Source organism: Mesoplodon bidens (assembly GCF_964165515.1).
Source record: "Mesoplodon bidens genome assembly, chromosome: 18".
Lineage (NCBI taxonomy): Eukaryota > Metazoa > Chordata > Mammalia > Artiodactyla > Ziphiidae > Mesoplodon > Mesoplodon bidens.
The window spans coordinates 10,544,516-10,564,564 of record NC_138175.1 but is presented as its reverse complement, the minus strand read 5'-3'; the positions used below and the strand labels follow the sequence as shown (position 1 = coordinate 10,564,564).

Genomic DNA, 20,049 nt, shown 5'->3' with positions numbered 1-20,049 from the left:
TATTAAACTTTTTTTTTAATTTATAAAACTCCACACTCAAGAGATACAGTTTACTATAAAAGTGTTACTGTTCTTCATGTTAAACCATCATCTTTTGAAATATCCCTGCTTTGTGGTTCTCCAAAGGCAGTTGTACAGGGTAAGAAGACAGGGTTGTCCGTTGCCGCTTTTAAAAGTAGAGTAGCAATATGTAACACATGGCTTAGATAAAGGAAGATAGATGTAAGACTCAGAGTGTAATTTTACACAACACAGGGAAAGTTGGTTTAACCATAGCTACAGTCAGGAATTATCTAAAGGAGACAGGGTGCAGAGTGGTGCCCGCAGCCTGTTGCTGCCATAGTGTCAGATGTGCTCTTTTTGGTAATAAAAAGTCCTTTGCCATAGGTTATTTTGTCAAGTGAGACGGCGTGACTTAACAAGTTTGTCTGGGAAAATAAATTTTGATAGCAAAGGGGCATGCCCTTTCCCTCACAGATTTCTAGGGAGTGTCATTCAAAACTGCAGTGAGCAGTATCTTTGCAGGATTCCAGTATTTATTCATTGTTTAAAAGGAAGTTAGAGGGCCATCAGTACTGTTTGAAACAACTTGGGTTGTTTTAAAACAGTCCGGAACTGTAGCCTGTAGCAACCTGTAAGGACATTCGTTTCTTTGGCAGTTATTTATTGAATCTTACTGGGGGGTTAGTCCTATAGGCCATAGAGATGAAAAAAGCACAGATTCTAAAGAGTTTACGGTTGTCCTGGTAAATTAGATAAATAAAGCCCCGGGGCCTGCCTGGACCTGTGTTGTATTGATGCTTCTTCAGTCCATTAAAAATACGTTTGCTAATGAATGACGAGGCATTGCATCCACCATCTTCCCCCACTCCCCTGTGTGACTTTTTTTTTTTTTTTTTTTTAACACTCTTGGATGAAAATGTGATGAGAAATATGTCTGATGATTGTCCTGACCTGGAAATTTTGTAGGGACACAGAGTCCATCATTTTCAACAAGATCCGGGTGTGAAAAGTCCTGTGATTGCAAGAGAAGTCGTTTTTGGCCACTTCATGCTATACTTCCATATGGCTGTCAGCATTTCATTAGCTTGATTGATGTAGCACATCAGTCAGCAAGATTTTGTCCCATGCCTGCACCCATCCAGTTTTGGAACAGCTGGGCTACAAAACCTGGTGTTTTACTTCTCTCTCTTTCACCAAGTGATCTGGGTGCCTTTTTTTTTTTTGCGGTACGCGGGCCTCTCACTGTTGTGGCCTCTCCCGTTGCGGAGCACAGCCTCCTGATGCGCAGGCTCAGCGGCCATGGCTCACGGGCCCAGCCTCTCCGCGGCATGTGGGATCCTCCTGGACCGGGGCACGAACCCGTGTCCCCTGCATCGGCAGGCAGACTCTCAACCACTGTGCCACCAGGGAAGCCCATCTGGGTGCCTTTTGCTCAGTGGGGATAAGGGGTGAAATTGGCATCATGGATCCAAATGAGTAAATTTCAGGTTGTTGTTTCTTGCCTTGAAGATACAGCTCCCAGCACCTTTTAGTACAGACACAAAAGAGGAGGCAGACAGATTTAGATGTGCAGTATTTCAGATTTGAATTTTTTGTGTAATTACTTTAACCTCAGAGTCAAGTATAGAAGGTAATCCTTAGATAATGGTAAGTGAATATCTTGGGATATAGTGCTCGGCATAAACAAAGTTCAAGTGTGTTCTTAAGCCAGTACTCAGACAAATGGAGTGGTAGATCTTGTAGCTAATTTCTTTAGGTTGTGTTTGGTGTTAAAACCAGTTAGCTCATGGGTTGCTCTTGGGAGCAGACCTAGGAGAGAGTTTTTTTCAGTCACGATGGCTGTACTATATTTGCTAGTTCATATAAATCAGGACTTTGCACTGAACTGGATTTTGGAAAGGATTGGGAACTAACATTTGTTTTCCCACCTACTGTGTTTATATTAGGTTCCTAGTGTATGTTTACTATTCACTCCCCATTTTAAGAAAAATGACTGAGTTTCTGATGGGTTAAAGGCACAGCCTTAGGTCTGATAGCTTATAAATAGCTGGAGCTGGGTCAACACATATGTGTCAAACTCCTGAGTTTGAGTTTTCCACTATGCTGTGCTGGCTTCCCTTGAGAACTAGTTTATATAAATAGACTGGCCTCCATGAAGATTAGATATATGGAAGTGATATGAATGCATGACCTTTGCTTGACTCTTTCACATGGCAGTCTCAGTAAGATAATGATTCTCTGATTGTTCATACATATTAACATTATCTTGGGAGCAGTAATCTCTGATCATTTGACATGGCTTTGGCTGAATTACATTGCTACCTTCTCTAGTAGAATTGATTGCTTTGTTGTTGCAGCGTACTCTGTATGATTTTCCACATAGCTTACAAGATGTGGCATTTTACACTTTAGAACAGTGGGGTAATGTTCAAGCTCTGAAATTAGATCCTCCCCTCCCCTCCCCTGCCCTCCCCTGCCCTCCCCTGCCCTCCCCTGCCCTCCACTCCCCTCCCCTGCCCTCCACTCCCCTGCCCTCCCCTCCCCTCCCTTACCCTCTCCTCCTCTCTCTTTTCACATCAGTAATGTCTAAGAGTTCTAGTTGCTCCCCATCTTTGCCAACATTTGGTGTGGCCATTATTTATTATTATTTTTAATTTCTAAAAATATTTTAGCCATTGTAGTAGTAGGTATGCAGTATTATCTCACTGTATGTTTAATTTGCATTTCCCTAATGACTAGTGAGTTCAAGCCTTATAAAATAGTTGAGTTTTTCTTCTTTTTCTATTCTGTGGAAGAGTTGGTGTACGGTTGGTGTTTTTATTTTCTTAAACGTTTGGTAGACTTTACTGTTCAAGACCAATGGATCCAGAGTTTTCATTTTGAGAATTTTCTTTAAAAATATAGATTTTTTTTCAGTTCTTTCTCTCCTTGCAGCAATTTTTAAGTGGTGTCTTTCTGGGAATTTGTCTTTTTCACCTATATCTTAAATTTATTGGTATAAAGTTGTTCATCATATCTTTTTATTTTTATTTTTACCTTAAAAAAGTTTTTTTTTTTTAATTAAAAAATTTTTGGCTGCGTTGGGTCTTTGTTGCTGCATGCGGGCTTTCTCTAGTTGTGGTGAGCGGGGACGACTCTTCGTTGTGGTGCGCAGGCTTCTCATTGCGGTGGCTTCTGTTGTTGTGGAGCACGGGCTCTAGGCACGCAGGCTTCAGTAGTTGTGGCTCGTGGGCTCTAGAGCGCAGGCTCAGTAGTTATGGCATGCGGGCTTAGTTGCTCCGCAGCATGTGGGATCTTCCCGGACCAGGGCTCGAGCCCGTGTCCCCTGCATTGGCAGGCGGATTCTTAACCACTGCACCACCAAGGAAGTCCCCATCATATCTTTTTAAAAGGATGTGTAGTGATGTCCTTTTGTTCTCCCCTGCTATCTGCCATTTGTGTGCTCACTTGTACACTCAAGTGTGTGTCCTGGTGCTCGCTTGCACACACTCTCTCTGTCTCTCTCGCTAGCCCTTTTTCAATTTTATTACTTTTTTCAAGGAAATGACTTTTGGATTCTTTGTTCCTCTGTATTTTATGTTTGTTTTAATTTTGTGAGTGTCTTTATTTTCATTACCTTCCTTCTGCTTTCTTTAGGTAATTAGCTGCTTTAAAATTTTTCTCACTTAATAGATGCTGAGCTCATTTTCTGCTCTAATATATGTATTTAGGGCTGTAGATTGTCCTTTATCCATGGCTTTAGCTGTGTTCTGTAAGTTTTGATATGTAGAATTTTTGTAATAATTCAGTTTAAAATATTTTCTGATGTTCATTGTAATTTTTGGAGTCACAATTTCTTATTTAGAAATGTGTTGCTTAGTTTCCAGATAAGGAAATTTTCTAGGATCTTGTATTGATGTCTAATTTTATTGTACTGTGGTCAAGGGCATACTTTACAATTTTAATCTTTTGAAATTTGTTGAGACTTCTGGCCCTGCACATGTTCAATTTTGGTAAATACTCTTTAAGTACTTGAATATACATTTTGCTGTTGTGTTCAGTGTTTAAGCATATTCAGTTATTTCCAGTTTATCAGTTATTTTCAGATCTTCTATTATTTCCTGTTTATCGACATTTTTATGTTACTGATATGTTAAAATCTTCCGCTCTGATTATGAACTTCTCTATTTCTCTTCTTAATCCTATGAACTTTTGACATGTGTGTATGTGTATAAATTTAGAATTGTCACATATTCCTTATAGATGAGAACTTACCATTATGAAATATTCAGTTTTTTCCCTTATACTTCTTTTGGTTCATCTTTACATGGTGTATCTTTTCCCATTCTTTTAATTTTCTTTATCCTTATGTTTAAGGGTATAAAGCATAACATACACACTTCTGTAAGGAGCATATTGTATATGTGTGTTTTATTCAGTCTGACAGTCTTTGTCTTTTGATTGCAGTTTTTAGTCCACTTTAATGTAATTACAGATACATTTGGGGTTAAATATACCACTTTATTATTGGCTTTCTATTTATCTAACTTGTTTTACATTCCTTTTTCTTGCCTTTTTAAAAAAAATTCTTCTTCTTCCACTTTGTATTAACTGGTTAAATTTGTATTATTTTACTGTTCTCTCAGTGGTAATTGGAGAGATTACATCTCTCAGGGGTAATTGGAGATATTATATTTTTGACTTATTAAGGTCTCATACAGATTAGTACTTTACCACTTCCTGGACAATGCAAGGGTCTTAGAATATTTTAATACCAAGTACTTACCTCCTAGGTTATATGTCATTATTATCAGTATAGTGATGCTCACTAGGTATTGTAAAATTTACAAACTATTACTATTATCATTTAGATTTTTTCATCTATTTACCCTTTATGTTACTCTGTCATTTTCCACATCTCCAGATTTCTGTCTAGGGTCATTTTCCTCCTATCTGAAGAGCATTCTTTAGTATTTCCTCTAGTATAGACATGCTGGTGATATATTCCCTCAGCTTTTGTTTGTTAAAAATTTTGTTCACCTTTTTTTTTTTTTTTTGCGTGGGCCTCTCACTGTTGTGGCCTCTACCGTTGCGGAGCACAGGCTCCGGATGTGCAGGCTCAGTGGCCATGGCTCACGGGCCCAGCCGCTCTGCAGCATGTGGGATCTTCCTGGACCGGGACACGAACCCGCGTCCCCTGCATCGGCAGGCGGAGTGTCAACCACTCTGCCACCAGGGAAGCCCCTCACCTTTGTTTTTGAAGGGTGTTTTCACTGGGTATAGAAGCACTAAATGCTGGCTCACCTCTCTTGGCTTTTCAGCTTTTCCAGATGTTCGCCCCCCAAATTCTCAAGCGTAGTGTTCCTCTGATGCCTTCAAAGAGGGTGTGTGTGTGTGTGTGTGTGTGTGTGTGTGTGTGTGTGTGTGTGTGTGTGTGTGTGTGTGTGTGTGTGTGTGTGTGTGTGTGTGTGTGTGTGTGTGTGTGTGTGTGTGTGTGTGTGTGTGTGTGTGTGTGTGTGTGTGTGTGTGTGTGTGTGTGTGTTGTTCTGTCCAGCTTTTCTACCTGTTCTTAGTGGGAGGGTGGGTCTAGGAAACCTAGTTGCCCTTGCTGGAAGCAGAAGTGCTGGGAATAGTGCAGAGCATGTTGTCAGGAACTTAACACATGTTGTTTTACTGTCCAGGTTTGTTTTCTCTTATTAGGCTGTAAACTCTCTGAGGGCAGTGACCATGTCTAAATCTTTATGTATCCTTACTCTTCATACTGATCACACGATTTGGTGGTTATTAAGCAGTGGTTCAAAGGCTGGCTGTGCCACGAGCTCTTCTATGGCTTGGCCTTCCCCTTGGAAATCACTTTGTTCCTGGGACAGGTTTGCTCAACCTCAACACTGTAGATATTTGAACCAGATCAGTCTTTGCTGAGGGGGCTGTCCTGTGCATTGTAGGATATTTTGTAGCATGCCTGGCCTTTACCCGCTAGATACCAGTAGCACGCCACCCCAAACTGTGACTACTGAAAAAACGTCTCAAGTTATTTGCAAATATCTTCTAGGGGGCAAAGTCGAGTGTGGTCGAGAACCACTAGGGTAATGCGTTTGGCACTCAATAAAGGCCATTCAGTATGACTCAGTGCTTTGCATTTGTGTTTTCTAAATTTGATTTTCCTTTAAACTGTAGGGTTTGAAACCGCCAAAACTTTCGCCCTCCATGGTGCACATGTGATCCTGGCCTGCAGGAACATGACAAGAGCCAATGAAGCCGTGTCACGCATTTTAGGAGAATGGGTAAGTGAGTGCTTGATTTTAAAAAAAAAAAAAATTAATTAATTTATTTTTGGCTGCATTGGGTCTGTTGCTAGGTGTGGGCTTTGTCTAGTTGTGCTGAGCGGGGGTTACTCATCATTGCTGCGCGCGGGCTTCTCATTGCGGTGGCTTCTCTTGCGGAGCACGGTCTCTAGGCACATGGGCTCAGTAGTTGTGGCGTGTGGCTCGCAGGCTCTAGAGCGCAGGCTCAGTAGTTTTGGCGCACGGGCTTAGTTGCTCCGCGGCATGTGTGATCTTTACGGACCAGGGATCGAACCCGTGTCCCCTGCATTGGCAGGCGGATTCTTAACCACTACGCCCCCAGGAAGTGCTGATTTTTTTAATTGTCAAGTGTACATGCTGGGATAAACACATGGAGGTTTTAGTACAGTTCATAAGGTTTATTGCTCTTGGAATAATGTTTTCTTTGTTTTTAGAGTCATATTCACTTTGTTTATTTTATGAATGAAAGGACAAGCAAGCCCTTTTATAGTTTGTTTATAGTTCATTGTCAGTGTCATCTGCTTTGTTAGTCAGAGGTTTGAGAATGTTTACCCATTCAGCTCATTTATTAAGAAAAACAAAATGTGGTTGACGCCCATGAATGCAACTAAGAGGTTATTTATGGTTTTTAGGATGACAAAGTAGCCGGCTTTAACCCTGTCTCTGGTTTTTCCTTTTTGCTTTTCTTTCTCTGTGCAGGTGTTGGTGTTGATATGCCTGTGCACAAACATTTATTGAGGGCCTGCAGTGCTGTTGGGGTTAAGGATAATAGCGTCGAATAAAACACAGTACCTGCACTCGTGGGCTTCTAGGTAGCGAAACAGACCATAAAGGGATAATTAAGTTTAATATTTAATGTAATGTCAGGTTATAAATGCAGTGCAGGACAGTAAAGCAGAGTGAGGGGCCAGGAGTTCACAGCGTGGGTTATTTCAGATTGGGTGGTCAGCAGAGACCCCTCTGAAGTTGTGACATTTGATCCAGGATCTGAAGGAAGTAAAATAGTAAGCTGTGCAAAAGTCAGGGGAAGTACTTTCTACGCATGTGCAAAGGAAGTAGGAACGTGCCTGGAGGATTCTAGGATCAGCAGGGACGCTAGTGTGGCTGGAAGGCCGTGAAGGGTGAGGAGGTTGCCCAAGGGGCTCAGAGTCAGTGGTGACATGAGAGGGTTTGAGCCAGAGTGACACAGGTTGATTGATTTTTTTAACATGTCACTGGGCTTTGGAGTGATGTACAGACTGCATTCATTCATTCATGTATTTGTGAAGTGCCCCGCTGTCAGAGGTACTGGGTGTCTGGTGTTAAGGAAAAAGAGGTGTTGCCACTGTCCTTGTAGAGCTTTCAGCTGAGAGTGGAAGACAGTTCAATCCAAAGAAAGGTAAACGTCAGTGTAAACTTGAAATGATGCAAAGTGGTACGAAAAAGGTATGTGGCCCTCCAAAGTGGTGAATAATGCCAGGGAGGTGGGGGACATTTGGGAGTCCCCAAGAAGAGGTGACCGAGCTGAGATCTCAAGGAAGATCCGGGGAAGGTGGGAGAAGGGTCTAACCGGGCAGAGGGGGTGGCCTGTGCAGTGGCCCTGGGGCGGGGGCAGGAGGGGGTGAGGGGGAGACAGTCAGGTGCCTAGAGCAGAGCGTGAACGGGGTCGGATAATCCTTGCCAAGACCGTCTTCATTCTCTGAACACCATGGAAGATTTCTTGCCATCCGAAGAAACAGACCATGGTCTGTTGAAGAGAATGTCCGGTGTTCTGGACTGAGAAGTTATGAAAGTCAAGAAAAGGGAGATTTACTTCTGTTTTTTCAAGCAGAATTTCAAGTTCAGTGTATTTCAAATGAACTCTTGTCCTGATCTCACTGGATTCATTATTTTGAGTTAAATTAAAAAAAAAAAAAACAAAAAACAGGGCCCACTTTTTTCCAGTTATCTTAGCATCTTTCTAACTCCAAAGTTAAAAAATGTAATAACCTCCACTCGGTGGTATAGAGCAATCTTCAGAGATGTGCAGAGAGCGAATGGTAATACATGCATATGGTTTGAATCTTCATCAAGTGTGTAAAACGAAAAGTGAAAGTCCTCTACAATTCTTCTCTTGGGAGGTAAATATCATTAACTGTTTCTTGCGTGTTCTTCCTGAAAAAGGTTGTGCGTACTACACAACACACCTACATAGTGTTATGTACCTTGATTTTTTTTCACTTACTGCTAGAGGAGGGTTTTTTTCTTATCAGTGCATAGAGGTCACCGTCACTGCTTTTAGCTGCTGTGTGATACTCCATCATGTGTTTATGCTGTCATTACTTAACCAGTCTCCCTTTCTGGTGGACATGGAGGTTGTGGTCATTGTTCTGCTCTAACAAGTGATGCTCTCTGAAAGTTCAGTCTCTCTCACATTTTAATCCAAAATTGACTCTAATCTCTGCTGCAGTGAGCATTCTTGGTACATGCTTTTGTGAATACACCGTTGGGCAGAATCTTCGCAGTGGACCCATTGATTCAAAGGGCAGGTGGATTTAAAGCTTGGGTAGCTGTTTCCAGTTTTCATCTAGTAAGTTGGGCCAATTTCTGCCTCCACCGAAAATGTTAGAATGGAACCTGGGATCGAGCAGCAGGGAGTATCAAACTCATAAAATTTTGCCCATGTGACATGATATTTAGACTAAAACAATCAAATTCCAGCGGCACTCGTGATACTGTCAGAACCATCTTGGACAAAGTGATACTAATGTTTAAACCAGACTTGGAAGATAATGCCCAAACCCAGTTATCTACGCATTTTAAAAGTTGTCTTCCTTTCCCGTCATATATGAGGACAGATTTCATCTGGATTTATCCCATTATCACTCTTGTTTGATGCGTAGGGGCAGAAATTTCTGGATCTGCCCTCATTAACTGTGGGACTTTGGAAAGTCTCTTGATCTATTTGGTGCCCCCGTTTTCTTGTCTCTAAAAGAGGAGGTTGAACAGGATGATCTCAAAGACCCGCCATTTAGTTTTCCTTTCTTGCTTTCTAAGCTGTAACTGGGTCCCTGTGAGTCAGTTTCAGAAGCCCGCATTTATCATGGTGTAGATTCATTCTTGCGGCGATCAACTTGAGGATGACCAGCAAACAACGCCCCCACAGGAAGAATTATCCAAAAATATTCGCTGTCAGGGATGTGAATAGAGGAAATGGGAAAGAAAACCAAACTTACACTCACGTGGAGTTTCAAATGTTCACACCAGGTTTTAGAGGTTGTAGCCTGAAGAAACTCAACCCTTTTATCATCTGTCGTCTGTTCACTGGTTCTCTGTGAACCCCATTGGACCACATTCCTCACTCCCCCTAGATTCTGATTATGGAAGCTCCGATTTAGCACCAAAAGCCGTCATTACCATTCCGCCTCATTGCACCGTTACCAGAGTACAGAGTGTGTGAGAAGCTGCCTCAGCGACCTGTGTGGAGCCGCCTCCCCGTGCCCTGTCCCCATGTCCCCATGTCCCCACCCTGGGTCTGTGCTAGTTGGTTTCCTCCAGGCCTTTCCTTACCTGGTCTCTGCATAGGGGTTTTGTCTGGCACGTTCGTAGATGCCACCGTCTTGTGTTTCTCGAGGTCCGTACTTTATCTGGCATGAATCACATCACGAACAGAGCCAGGAAGGTACTGCAACACAGCGGCGCCGTGCCCGAGATTCTCACAATGATCCAGAGTTTTTTGTTGCAGCAAAAGCTCCCTCCGAAGTCTTTGGGCGTTTAGCTTAGCATCGGCTCACACGTGCCGAGGCTCTGGGAATGGAGTTCCTCCCCGCCTGGTGTTTCTCTTCTGGCCCTGCCCAAATCGCTGCGTCCCCGACACTCATGTCTGCCTCCAAGCCAGTGGAATGTAACTCTCACGTCCACCAGCCGGCATCTAACAGCCACCATTTATTGCGTCCCTGTCATGTGTCCTGTCCTGGTCAGGACCTTTTGTATCCCTTTTATTTATTTAAATTAAATTAAATTTAAGTTTTTTGTCTGCGCTGGGTCTCTGCTGCTGTGTGCGGGCTTTCTCTAGTTGTGGCAAGCGGGGGCTGCTCTTCATTGCGGTGCGCGGGATTCTCACTGCGGTGGCTTCTCTTGTTGTGGAGTACGGGCTCTAGGTGCGCGGGCTTCTGTAGTTGTGGCTCGCAGGCTCTAGAGCGCAGGCTCAGTAGTTGTGGTGCACAGGCTTAGTTGCTCTGCAGCATGTGGGATCTTCCTGGACCAGGGCTCAAACCTGAGTCCCCTGCATTGGCAGGCGGATTCTTAGCCACTGTGCCAGCAGGGAAGCCCCTGTGTCCCTTATTTAAGAGGATGCAAAAGCCTGCTTTTCCGCATTTCACAGGGGAGCCAGTGGAGGTTCAGAAAGGTGAAGGGACTCCCCCAGAGTCACACAGCTGGTGAGCGCGGAGGCGGGTCCCGGCGGGTCCATCTGGCCTCCACCCCACGGCCCAGCTTTTCTACCACGTCCAGCCTCATATGTGCGCGTTAGCTGTCCCAGGCTTCGCTTTAAAAGTTGCTAGATGCTATTGGAGTGATTAATGTCAGGATTAATCATATTTGTCAGAGGAAGCTGCTCTGATGTCCGTTATTTATTGTCCCAAGCAATCGCTTTTCATTCAAGATGTCCTTTATGGAGTCCTCAGGACACTTCGTGGGGGAGATCCAGCCCTTTCGTAAAATATAACTTAAATGGCACCACATTTCACATGGAATTATATTAACAGCATATATGTAATTACTACTACTACTGATTATTTCAAGGGGAAATGCCCTCCTGCTGAGATGTTTTAGATGCTCCAAAGTTAGAAATAAGAGAAGCATTGAAAACAATTAAAATTGGGTAATGTGGACAGTGCAGAAATGAACTACTCTCTTAAAAGGCCAATCCATTGAGCATAATTAAAAAGGGAGGGAGGAGGGGGTGGTCCATGAGCCCCCAGTTATATTGAAGTACAGAACCTCTGGAAGTGAGGTTCCTGCCTGTGTTGCTAGCAGTAACCGTATGCGGATGTGGTTTACCTCATTCATCTCCTCAAGCGGATGACTCGCTCATGTCCCTTACTTCTAAGACAAATGCCTCATTTTCTCCTGGGTGTTTCAAGGACCCCAGATGGCTGGCTGAGTAGGAAGTTCATCTTCCTATTTTGGGGATGGAGTGGCTTCTCTTTTACTCAGCAGCACTGTCTGTACGTGAAAGCTCCCTGTGCGTTCTCCAAGTCTGGGACTCAGATAGGTGTGTCTGAATCCCTGCAGTGCTGTGGCTTACTCTTTCCTAAGTACTTACCGGAGTGGGCTTTTGTCGCTCTGTCTGGAGGTCTGGCACACCCCACACTCCATCCTGAGATCTGAAGATCTCCAAGGGGTGTGGTCTGAGAAGAACAATAGATGATTAGCTATCAAAATGCACCTTATACACAGCCACAACAAGACTCCAGCATCCCAACGGAGGGCTTTTGAAATTGGGGCTCCCTCCTCCCTCTTATTTATTATAGGTTCTAAATTTTGGATCTCTAAAACTTCTGGTCCTGGGGAGGAAGGAGATTGATTAGAGCTGGAGCAGGTGGGCCTGCGGTCGCCCAGGCACCTACCAGTGTGTGCGGGGAGGAAAAGATCTGGGGCCATGGCTGGGGTGGAAGGGGGATTCAGAGAGGGCACGGGATTGTTTTGAGTGCCGAGCCTGCCTCACGTGTACCAGGCCTTACTTGAACCTGCTTATCGTGTAAAGGGTGACATGGGCAGTGTCAGAGAGCTAGCTGGCCTGTGGAGGCTGCCCGTTAGTGAATGGGTGGCCCAGGAATGTTGTGAAGCTCCAGCATCTCCTGGGGATTGAGATGACAGTGAGGTGGGCAGGCCTGGAAGAGGGGCTGACGGCCCCCCCGCCACCGTGGAGTTATTAGGTGACCCACTCCTGATTCTCCAGAGTGTATCTTGGATCCATCCCCCTATCAGAAGGGAGGAGGGACCCAAGTATGTTGAGGTTGGCGAGAAGGCTTGATCCCCGAGAAAGACTGCAAGCCCAGGCTTTCCTAACTTGTCTTTTTTTTTTTTTTTTTTTTTTGCGGTACGTGGGCCTCTCACTGCTGTGGCCTCTCCCGTTGCGGAGCACAGGCTCCGGACGCGCAGGCTCAGCGGCCATGGCTCACGGGCCCAGCCACTCCATGGCATGTGGGATCTTCCCGGACCGGGGCACAAACCCGCGTCCCCTGCATCGGCACGTGGACTCTCAACCACTGCGCCACCAGGGAAGCCCCTAACTTGTCTTTTTATTTGGCCTAGACTTCAGGTCTTCCCAGCGACTGGTTAGGATGACATACCATTGGCCAGGAGCACACAGTACGGATCTGGCTCAGCCACTCTTGTGTTTTCTTGGGTTATCTAACCAAGATTTCCAAAAGGTCTGGAAAAGGCAGGCAGTGTGGTCTTCAAGATGCCTCTTGGGCATATGTCTTTTGGGGAGGCAAGTCATCTCCAGTTGATAAACATGGCTCTAAAATATGCTGCATTATATTGGCAAAGATTAGAAGCAAATACACTCTGTGACCTTGGGCAAGTTTCTTCTCTAAACCTTAGTTTCTTCATGTGTAAGATCTAAATACTAATATCTGTGCCAGGAGATTCAGGTACCTATGAGTATTAAGGCATTGACTGTATGTGTATTTAACATGTTGCTGGTGATAGATTCAGTGTTCAATTAAATGTTAGCTGCTGCTATTAATTATAATTTCTTTTTAAAAAAATGTTTATTTGGTATTGGAGTACAGTTAATTTATATTGTTGTGTTAGTTTCAGGTATACATCAAAGTAATTCAGTTATACATATAACCATTCTTTTTCAGATTCTTTTCCCATAGAGGTTATTACAGAATATTGAGTAGAGTTCCCTGTGCTCTACAGTAGGTCCTTGTAGGTTATCTATTTTATATATGGTCGTGTGGACATGTTAATCCCAAACTCCTAATTTATCCCTCCCCCCCCCAGCCTTTCCCCTTTGGTAACCATGAGTTTGTTTTTGAAGTCTATGAGTCTGTTTCTGTTTTGTAAATAAGTTTATTTGTATCATCTTTTTAGACTCCACATATGAGTGATATCATATGATATTTGTCTTTCTCTGACTGACATCACTTACTATGATAACCTCTAGACCCATCCACGTTGTTGCATATGGCATTATTTCGGTTTTTTATTTGTGGCTGAGTAATACTCCATTGTATATATGTACCACATCTTCTTTATCCATTTCTCTGTCAGTGGACATTTAGGTTGCTTCCGTGTCTTGGCTATTGTGAATAGTGCTGCAGTGAACATTGGGGTACATGTATCTTTTCGAATTATGGTTTTCTCCAGATACATGCCCAGGAGTGGGATTGCTGGGATTAACTGTTCAATTAAATGTTAGCCACAGCTATTAATAATAATTTCTTATTCATACAGGAAAGTACAAAGTGATGCTTACTTTTCTTAACCTCTCCAAGTGGCTGAAAGAGGAGCTGTAGGGAGGGTGTTTATCAGCATGATTCCAATGGAGTTGCAATTAATTCTTTTTCTGTCTTCATATGTCTGGACTCCTACATTTTAATAGATGTGTATTTAGTTTGTTGATGAGTATTTTCCAGTGGAGCTCGTATTAGCACTCAACTGTCATTTGAAAAGCCATCTTAATTATTTATGTGATTGCTTTTTCTTTTGTATTTACAAAGAAATATACTTTGCATATATTTAGGAAAGATGATTAAGGGATCAGTCATCAGGAACAGCAAGCAGCGGTTTATATCAGAATGGTTATTGAGAAAGCAGAGAGACGAGGGGTAAGAGGAAAGATTGATTAGTCAGAGGTAATGGAATATGCATATGTTAGGGAGAGAAGAGCGCATGCTCAGCTGATTGTCGCCACACGGTTTGATGCTGGAGAGAGTGAAGTGTTGTAATTATCCTAGCTTTCAATAGCGTTGATACCGGGTCTATTTATCTAGTTGGAGTGAAGCCATGTGGAAAGGTGACAGTATTATGTCATATTGCAGCCTCATTGATAAGCATCAGAAGTAGTGATTTCACTGTTATTTCCAGGTATGGAGTACTTGGTACCAGCCAACGTATTAGGCACGTGGGTTCCAACACTGTGCTCTGCTTTTACTAGATCCCGACAACCTGTTTTCATGACATGATATTAAGGAGTGACGGGGAGCATGCTGAGTAAAAAATTGCACTTTTAAGAACCACTGGAGAAATCCAGCTGCTTTCATGCTCTCTCCAATCCACTCAGTGACTTTACGATCCTGTATGTCTTTGGTGTTCGTGGGAATTTCCCCCATTCTCCTTTGATAATAGGAGCTTAAATCCCATAATTTGCCTTTGCAGATTGAAGGCCTTAGGTGCGATGCCTTCTTTTATGTGATGTGTGTGTGTGTGTGTGTGTGTGTGTGTGTGTGTCGGCGGGGCGGGGGCGGGGAGGCATGCAGCACATGGGGTGGGTGATCTACGAGCCTGATGCCTGTCTAAGCAGGTGACTTGGATTGGAAAAGCTGATCGTTATTCAACGCATCACAAGTTGTAAGGCCCATCCCCATTGTTTTGAATGATCTCTAGCTAAACAAAAATATAAAAACTATTAATATCATTAACAGTTATAGATTATTGGGAAAAGTTCATCCTACATCAGCCATTAGATTTGTTCCTCATTTCTTTGCTTTAAAAATTGTTTTTATGTATAGTATTGGATTTTCAATAAGTAAAGTATGGTATAAACAAGTCTGCAAACCAGCAAGAACTATATAAACCACTTGCTTTAATCAGTAAGCGAGCGAGCCTGCACATACACACACACACACACACACATACACACACGCCTAAAGGGTCTAGAGTTCTCCCTTGGGACATTTTTGTTTACAAAATGTCGTCTTATTATCATCACCCGCAGGTGGGGTTGGCTATTCATAGCTGTCTGTACTAGGCACTCTGCTTAGCACTTAGCAGTAAAATATTTACGTCATGTGTTAAACCCATCTTGCAGATGAGGCATTAGGGGCTAGAAGAGGGGGAGAGCCTTGCCTGAGCTCACACAGCTACATGGTAGATCCAAGATTTGAAGCCATATCTCCTGACCCCAACGCCATCTTGTTACCCAATCCAAAATTACTGGTGTGTGTTGAACGTCAGAGGGCTGGCCTTTCTTTTTCAAGGACTTAGCCAAAGACTGTCTTCGTAGGGATTTGCCTGCTTCTGTGTTCATTATGTAAGGGTCCCTGTGGTTACCTAGGGAAGAGGGCTTCCCGGGTGGCTTCTTGTAACCCGATGGAGTTGATGAACCTCCCCTCCCCTGAGGAAGCTCTTCCCAGACTTCCATTTCAAGTGGTATGTGGTGTACGTACTCCTGCACTGAAGCTGCCTCTTTGACCTTCCTCATCATAGGCTCAGGAAGGATTCTTTATCAGATGATAAATTATTCATTCCTCTCATAGACATAATTGGTTGCTAAAATATTCTGAGTTTCCTCTGTCTCCAGAATGCCTAAAACTTGTGATTGGTCCTTCTCCTCTAAGTTTTGCATTTCATTTCTCATTCTGAAAACTTTGCATTGACTTAATCTTGCCTGTTATTCATTGTCTTTGATCACCGTCTTCGTGTCTTCTTTTTGTCTGTGTGTGTGTGTGTGTGTTTCGGTTTTTTTCACTCAGTCTTGAACTGAATATTTCATACTTTATATCCACTGTAACCTTCGCGTAACGAGGGCTGTGATTTACTGCTGAGTTTTAAAGAGTGAAAGTCAAGCATACATGGATAGCTCCAAAGCATCACTCCCAATCATGTGAAACTCAATGCAGATGCATTCTTTCATTAATATGGGGCCCCCTGAGTTCTTGTTAAACAGTTTTGACGTGCTTGGAAGAGATGGATTTCATCTTCAGATGGTGTTCAGCCAGTGGTCGAAGGTTCTACTTCTGGCCACTAGGCATTTAGGATCCATTATTTAAGCGGGAAAAAGTATGCTTGAGATTGTTTTTCATATTTATTATGGGGGCATTTACAGAGAGTCTCAGACGTAGCAGTTGTTAGATTAAACAGAGACGAGAAGCAGTCCCTGTGCCAATAACATCTTCCAGGCAAGGACAAATAGAGATAGAGCCGTAAACGAGGCAGCCAGTCTCAGGATGGGGCAGCTCACGCTACAGAAGGTTAAGGTTTATTTTAATCATATATTTAAAATAGACTAAGTTTTAATTTATAGGCAGGCAGCCCGGAGGAGTAGACGGAGCCCCAGCCCTAAAGTCACACAGACCTGGGATTGAATCCTATGCTCACTGGGTATCCCTGGGCACATTTGGTTATGTCTTTGAACCTTGGTTTATTTACCTGCAGAATGGGAACGGTGCTGATAATGGCCCTCAGCGTTCATCAGGTTGAACTGAAGTAACGAACATACTCTCTTGTACAGAACCCGGCACGTAGTAAAGACTCCGAAAAAAAAAAAATTGGTAGTTTCAGGAACAGGTTACTTGTTCAATACAGATCCCTAAATTAGGCAAATACTCTCAGAAATCTTGTGGGAAAATGTGTTTCCTCTTATACCTTTTTTTTTTTTTTAATATGTAAATGATCAGAGTCCCAGGAAACAGCCGAGCCTCTCTCCATCTTCCGTCACTGTGTCAGGTAGTACTGAGACGAGCCGAGGTGAGGAACCAGGGGCTCCTTCCGTCTCTAGGGCGTGAGGTCAGGGCGGGGAGGTGGCTGTCTGTATCCCCGGCGCCCACGTCCTGGTGTGGAGCTGGCTGGGGTCCGCAGAGGCCGTGGTTAGTGCCAGAGAGACTTGGGGTTGGCAGAACCAACTCTGTGTACCTGGGACGCTCGCCTGGAACTAGCCCCTGCCCCTTAGCCAGCTGGGGGGTGCAGATGTGACTGATTTTGAAGACCTTAGAAGTGCTGTGGTAGTTTTAACATCTGTCCACGCATTCTCTGCTATGCCTCCCTTTCAGAGGCGGAGCCTAATTCTCATCTCCTCAAGTGTGGGCTCGTCTTAGTGACTCAGTCTTCATGAATAGAAGGTGGCTGAATTGACCGAGTATGACTTCCAGGAAGGGTCTTAAAAGGCCGGTGGCTTCCTCCTTGCTTGCTGTCCTGGATCACGCACTGCAGGGAAGCCAGCTGCCATGCTGGGAGGATGCTCAGGCGTCCCTGAGGGGAGCCCGTGTGATAAGGAGCCGAGCCCCATGTGACAAGCCTCTCGAGTGAGCCCTCCTAGACTGCTCTGAGCCCGTCAGGCCTGCAGGTGACTGCAGCTGACAGATCAGAGGCACCCTCATCAGAGATCTCGAGTCAGAGCCATCCCAATTCCTGACCTGTAGAATCTTAGTGAAAAACCAAATGCTTACTGTCTTAAGCCACTGCACTTTGGGGACAGAGGTGACATAGCCGTGGGTAACAAACACAGGGGTCATGGCCTCAGGGGAGAAGGATCTCAGACAGAAACTGGACAGTAAGCTCCAAGGACAAGGCGTGAGGACTCACCCGGCGATTGCCTCTAAGTGCAGGGAGTCCTAAGTTCTTAGGGTGGCGTCAACCATCCAGGTCCCCGTGCCCAGCCTTTTCCCAATGTGCAGACCAGTTAAACAGCATCCCTGAACCGAGTGCACCCGGCTTTCGCTTACACTCTTCCAGGGATGGGTAAGCTCCTCCCTCCCAAGACAGCCCATCCTGTTTCTGTGCACCTCTGAATTAGAAAGTTCGCCCTTATACTGAAGCGAGAATCTTCCTCCAGGCGTCTTCCACCCACTGGCCCTGATCCTGCCCTCCGAGTTCCTCTGGGCTGCCTTCTCATCAGAGCCCACCTAACGCTCACATCTCTCAAATTCCCTAAATAATAAATCCAAAGTTATTGAAGGCATCTGGTTACTAAAAGTTGGCAGTGAGGCTGGCCCCTCATTTCTTTGCAACCTGTGTCCCTCTTTTATTATTGGAGTTTGGAATGCACATGGCAAGGCTTTAGCAGCTGGGGAGAATCCTGTCCGCTATGGTCCCCTTCAGCAGGTACCAGGTGCAGAGCCCGGACCCACTGGGCCTTCCCTGGAGTTAAGGCATCAGTGCAAACAAAGTGCAGAGTCTCCTTTTAAATGACTGAAGAATACTGCCCTCATTTACCGGGCAGTTCTCAGATTCTAATTGTTCCAGCCACAATGCGATCTGTAAACTGGGTGGCTGGAAGAAACTTCAATGCATCTTTGTAATGGCTTTGTTGTTGTTTATTGAGAGGGACTAATTAACTTTGATTATTGCACTAATATTATGACACTTTGACAGCCCTTCAGATTTATGACTCTGGGAAAATATAAACAAATGAAATGCAGGTGCTGGAGCAGAAAGAATAAGTTATTACTGAACTTTAATTACTTGGAATGTGTAGCCAGGAGAGAATTAGTTGATGAATTACAGGATGCTTGAAATGTACATCAAATTGTGAGCAATATGCAGACAAAAATGAAAAGGGGGGCTGGGAGGGTGCTGTTTTTAAGGCAGGAAAGGATAGGGTACATCTGTAATGATCTGAATGGTGTTTCATTGATTAATCCCTATTTCCAGGGGGCAGAAATTTACACGGTGCTATTCAAAGCATGGTCCCTGACCCACACTGTCAGCATCACCTGAGAACCTGTTAGAAATGCAAATTCTTGGGCCCCACTGGAGACCTCCTGGATCAGAAATTCTGGAGGTGGAGTCCAGCACTCTGTGTCTCACAGTCCCTCCAGGAGATTCTGATGTGCTGCTCTGCAATTCTCATGCTGTTTGATTTTTTTTTTTTTTAATAAAAGGGCAGGTACAGATTTTTACCTCTGTTTACCAAAATCAGGTGTTCTTACAAGCTCGTTCACCAACTAACCCAGAAATTTTCAGACTGTTTTAAAAAATTGTATAAATATTTATTAAACATCTATTTTGTACTATTTATTAAACATCTATTTTGTACTATGTGTAATGGGTGATATGTCAGTTTAGAATGTAGTAAGTCCCCTACATGCGAACCTTCAAGTTGCGAACTTTCAAAGATGCGTAAGTTAGTTCACGTGTGTGGCGTACATTGTCATGTGCGTGCATCCTCTACAAGTGGATGTTCTTTTGTGAAATTTACAGTACTGTATAGAGTACAGTAGTACGGCATCTTTATTTGAAGCCCAGGACGTCCGGAAGCAAGCGTAAAAACAGCGGTGTATAGCCGATTGTGTTAGTTGGGTACCTAGGCTAACTGTGTTGGACTTATGAACAAATTGGACTTATGAATGCACTCTCGGAATGGAACTCATTTGTGTGTACGGGACTTACTGTATTATCATTGCCCTCAAGGACTTGACAAGTGAGGCGATACCCCCAAACTGTAACCCGTTCTGGGACCCAGTGAGCATGGTAAGCGTGGTGGTCTTAGGACTCACGAAAGATGCTTTTCCCACGTGCTTCAAAGCAGGATCCTTGAAGAAGGCAGTGTTGGCAGGCTGCAGTCAGCCCTGGTGGTGAGGGCACATTCCAGTGGGAGGAAGGGCACGAGCAGAGCATGAAAGCATGTCCTGGGAGCGGCGCATAGTCAGCTTTGGCTGGAGTGGGATGCAGGTGCCTCTGGAGGCCGGAACCTGCCTTTTGAAACCAGATCATTGAAGACCTTGGATTCTGTCCTTTTAGGAGACTGGGCTTTCTTCCCTCGGTCCTGCCAGCCACTGAAGGATCCCCACGGGGGTGATGCAGTCCACACATAGCGATGCAGAAAGACAGATGCTCAGGCTGAATC

The 20,049-nt window shown here is 44.2% G+C and overlaps 1 protein-coding gene across 2 annotated transcripts in view; it reads left to right on the top strand.

Moving 5' to 3' along the window:
* The window catches only part of WWOX (WW domain containing oxidoreductase), a 983,360-nt gene that overhangs the window by 54,284 nt on the left and 909,027 nt on the right, over positions 1 to 20,049 (top strand). For both annotated transcript variants that reach the window (XM_081216136.1, XM_081216135.1), the window contains exon 5: positions 6,160 to 6,266. In XM_081216136.1, coding sequence (XP_081072262.1) covers positions 6,160 to 6,266 — 107 coding nt within the window. The remainder of the gene's footprint in view (positions 1 to 6,159; positions 6,267 to 20,049) is intronic.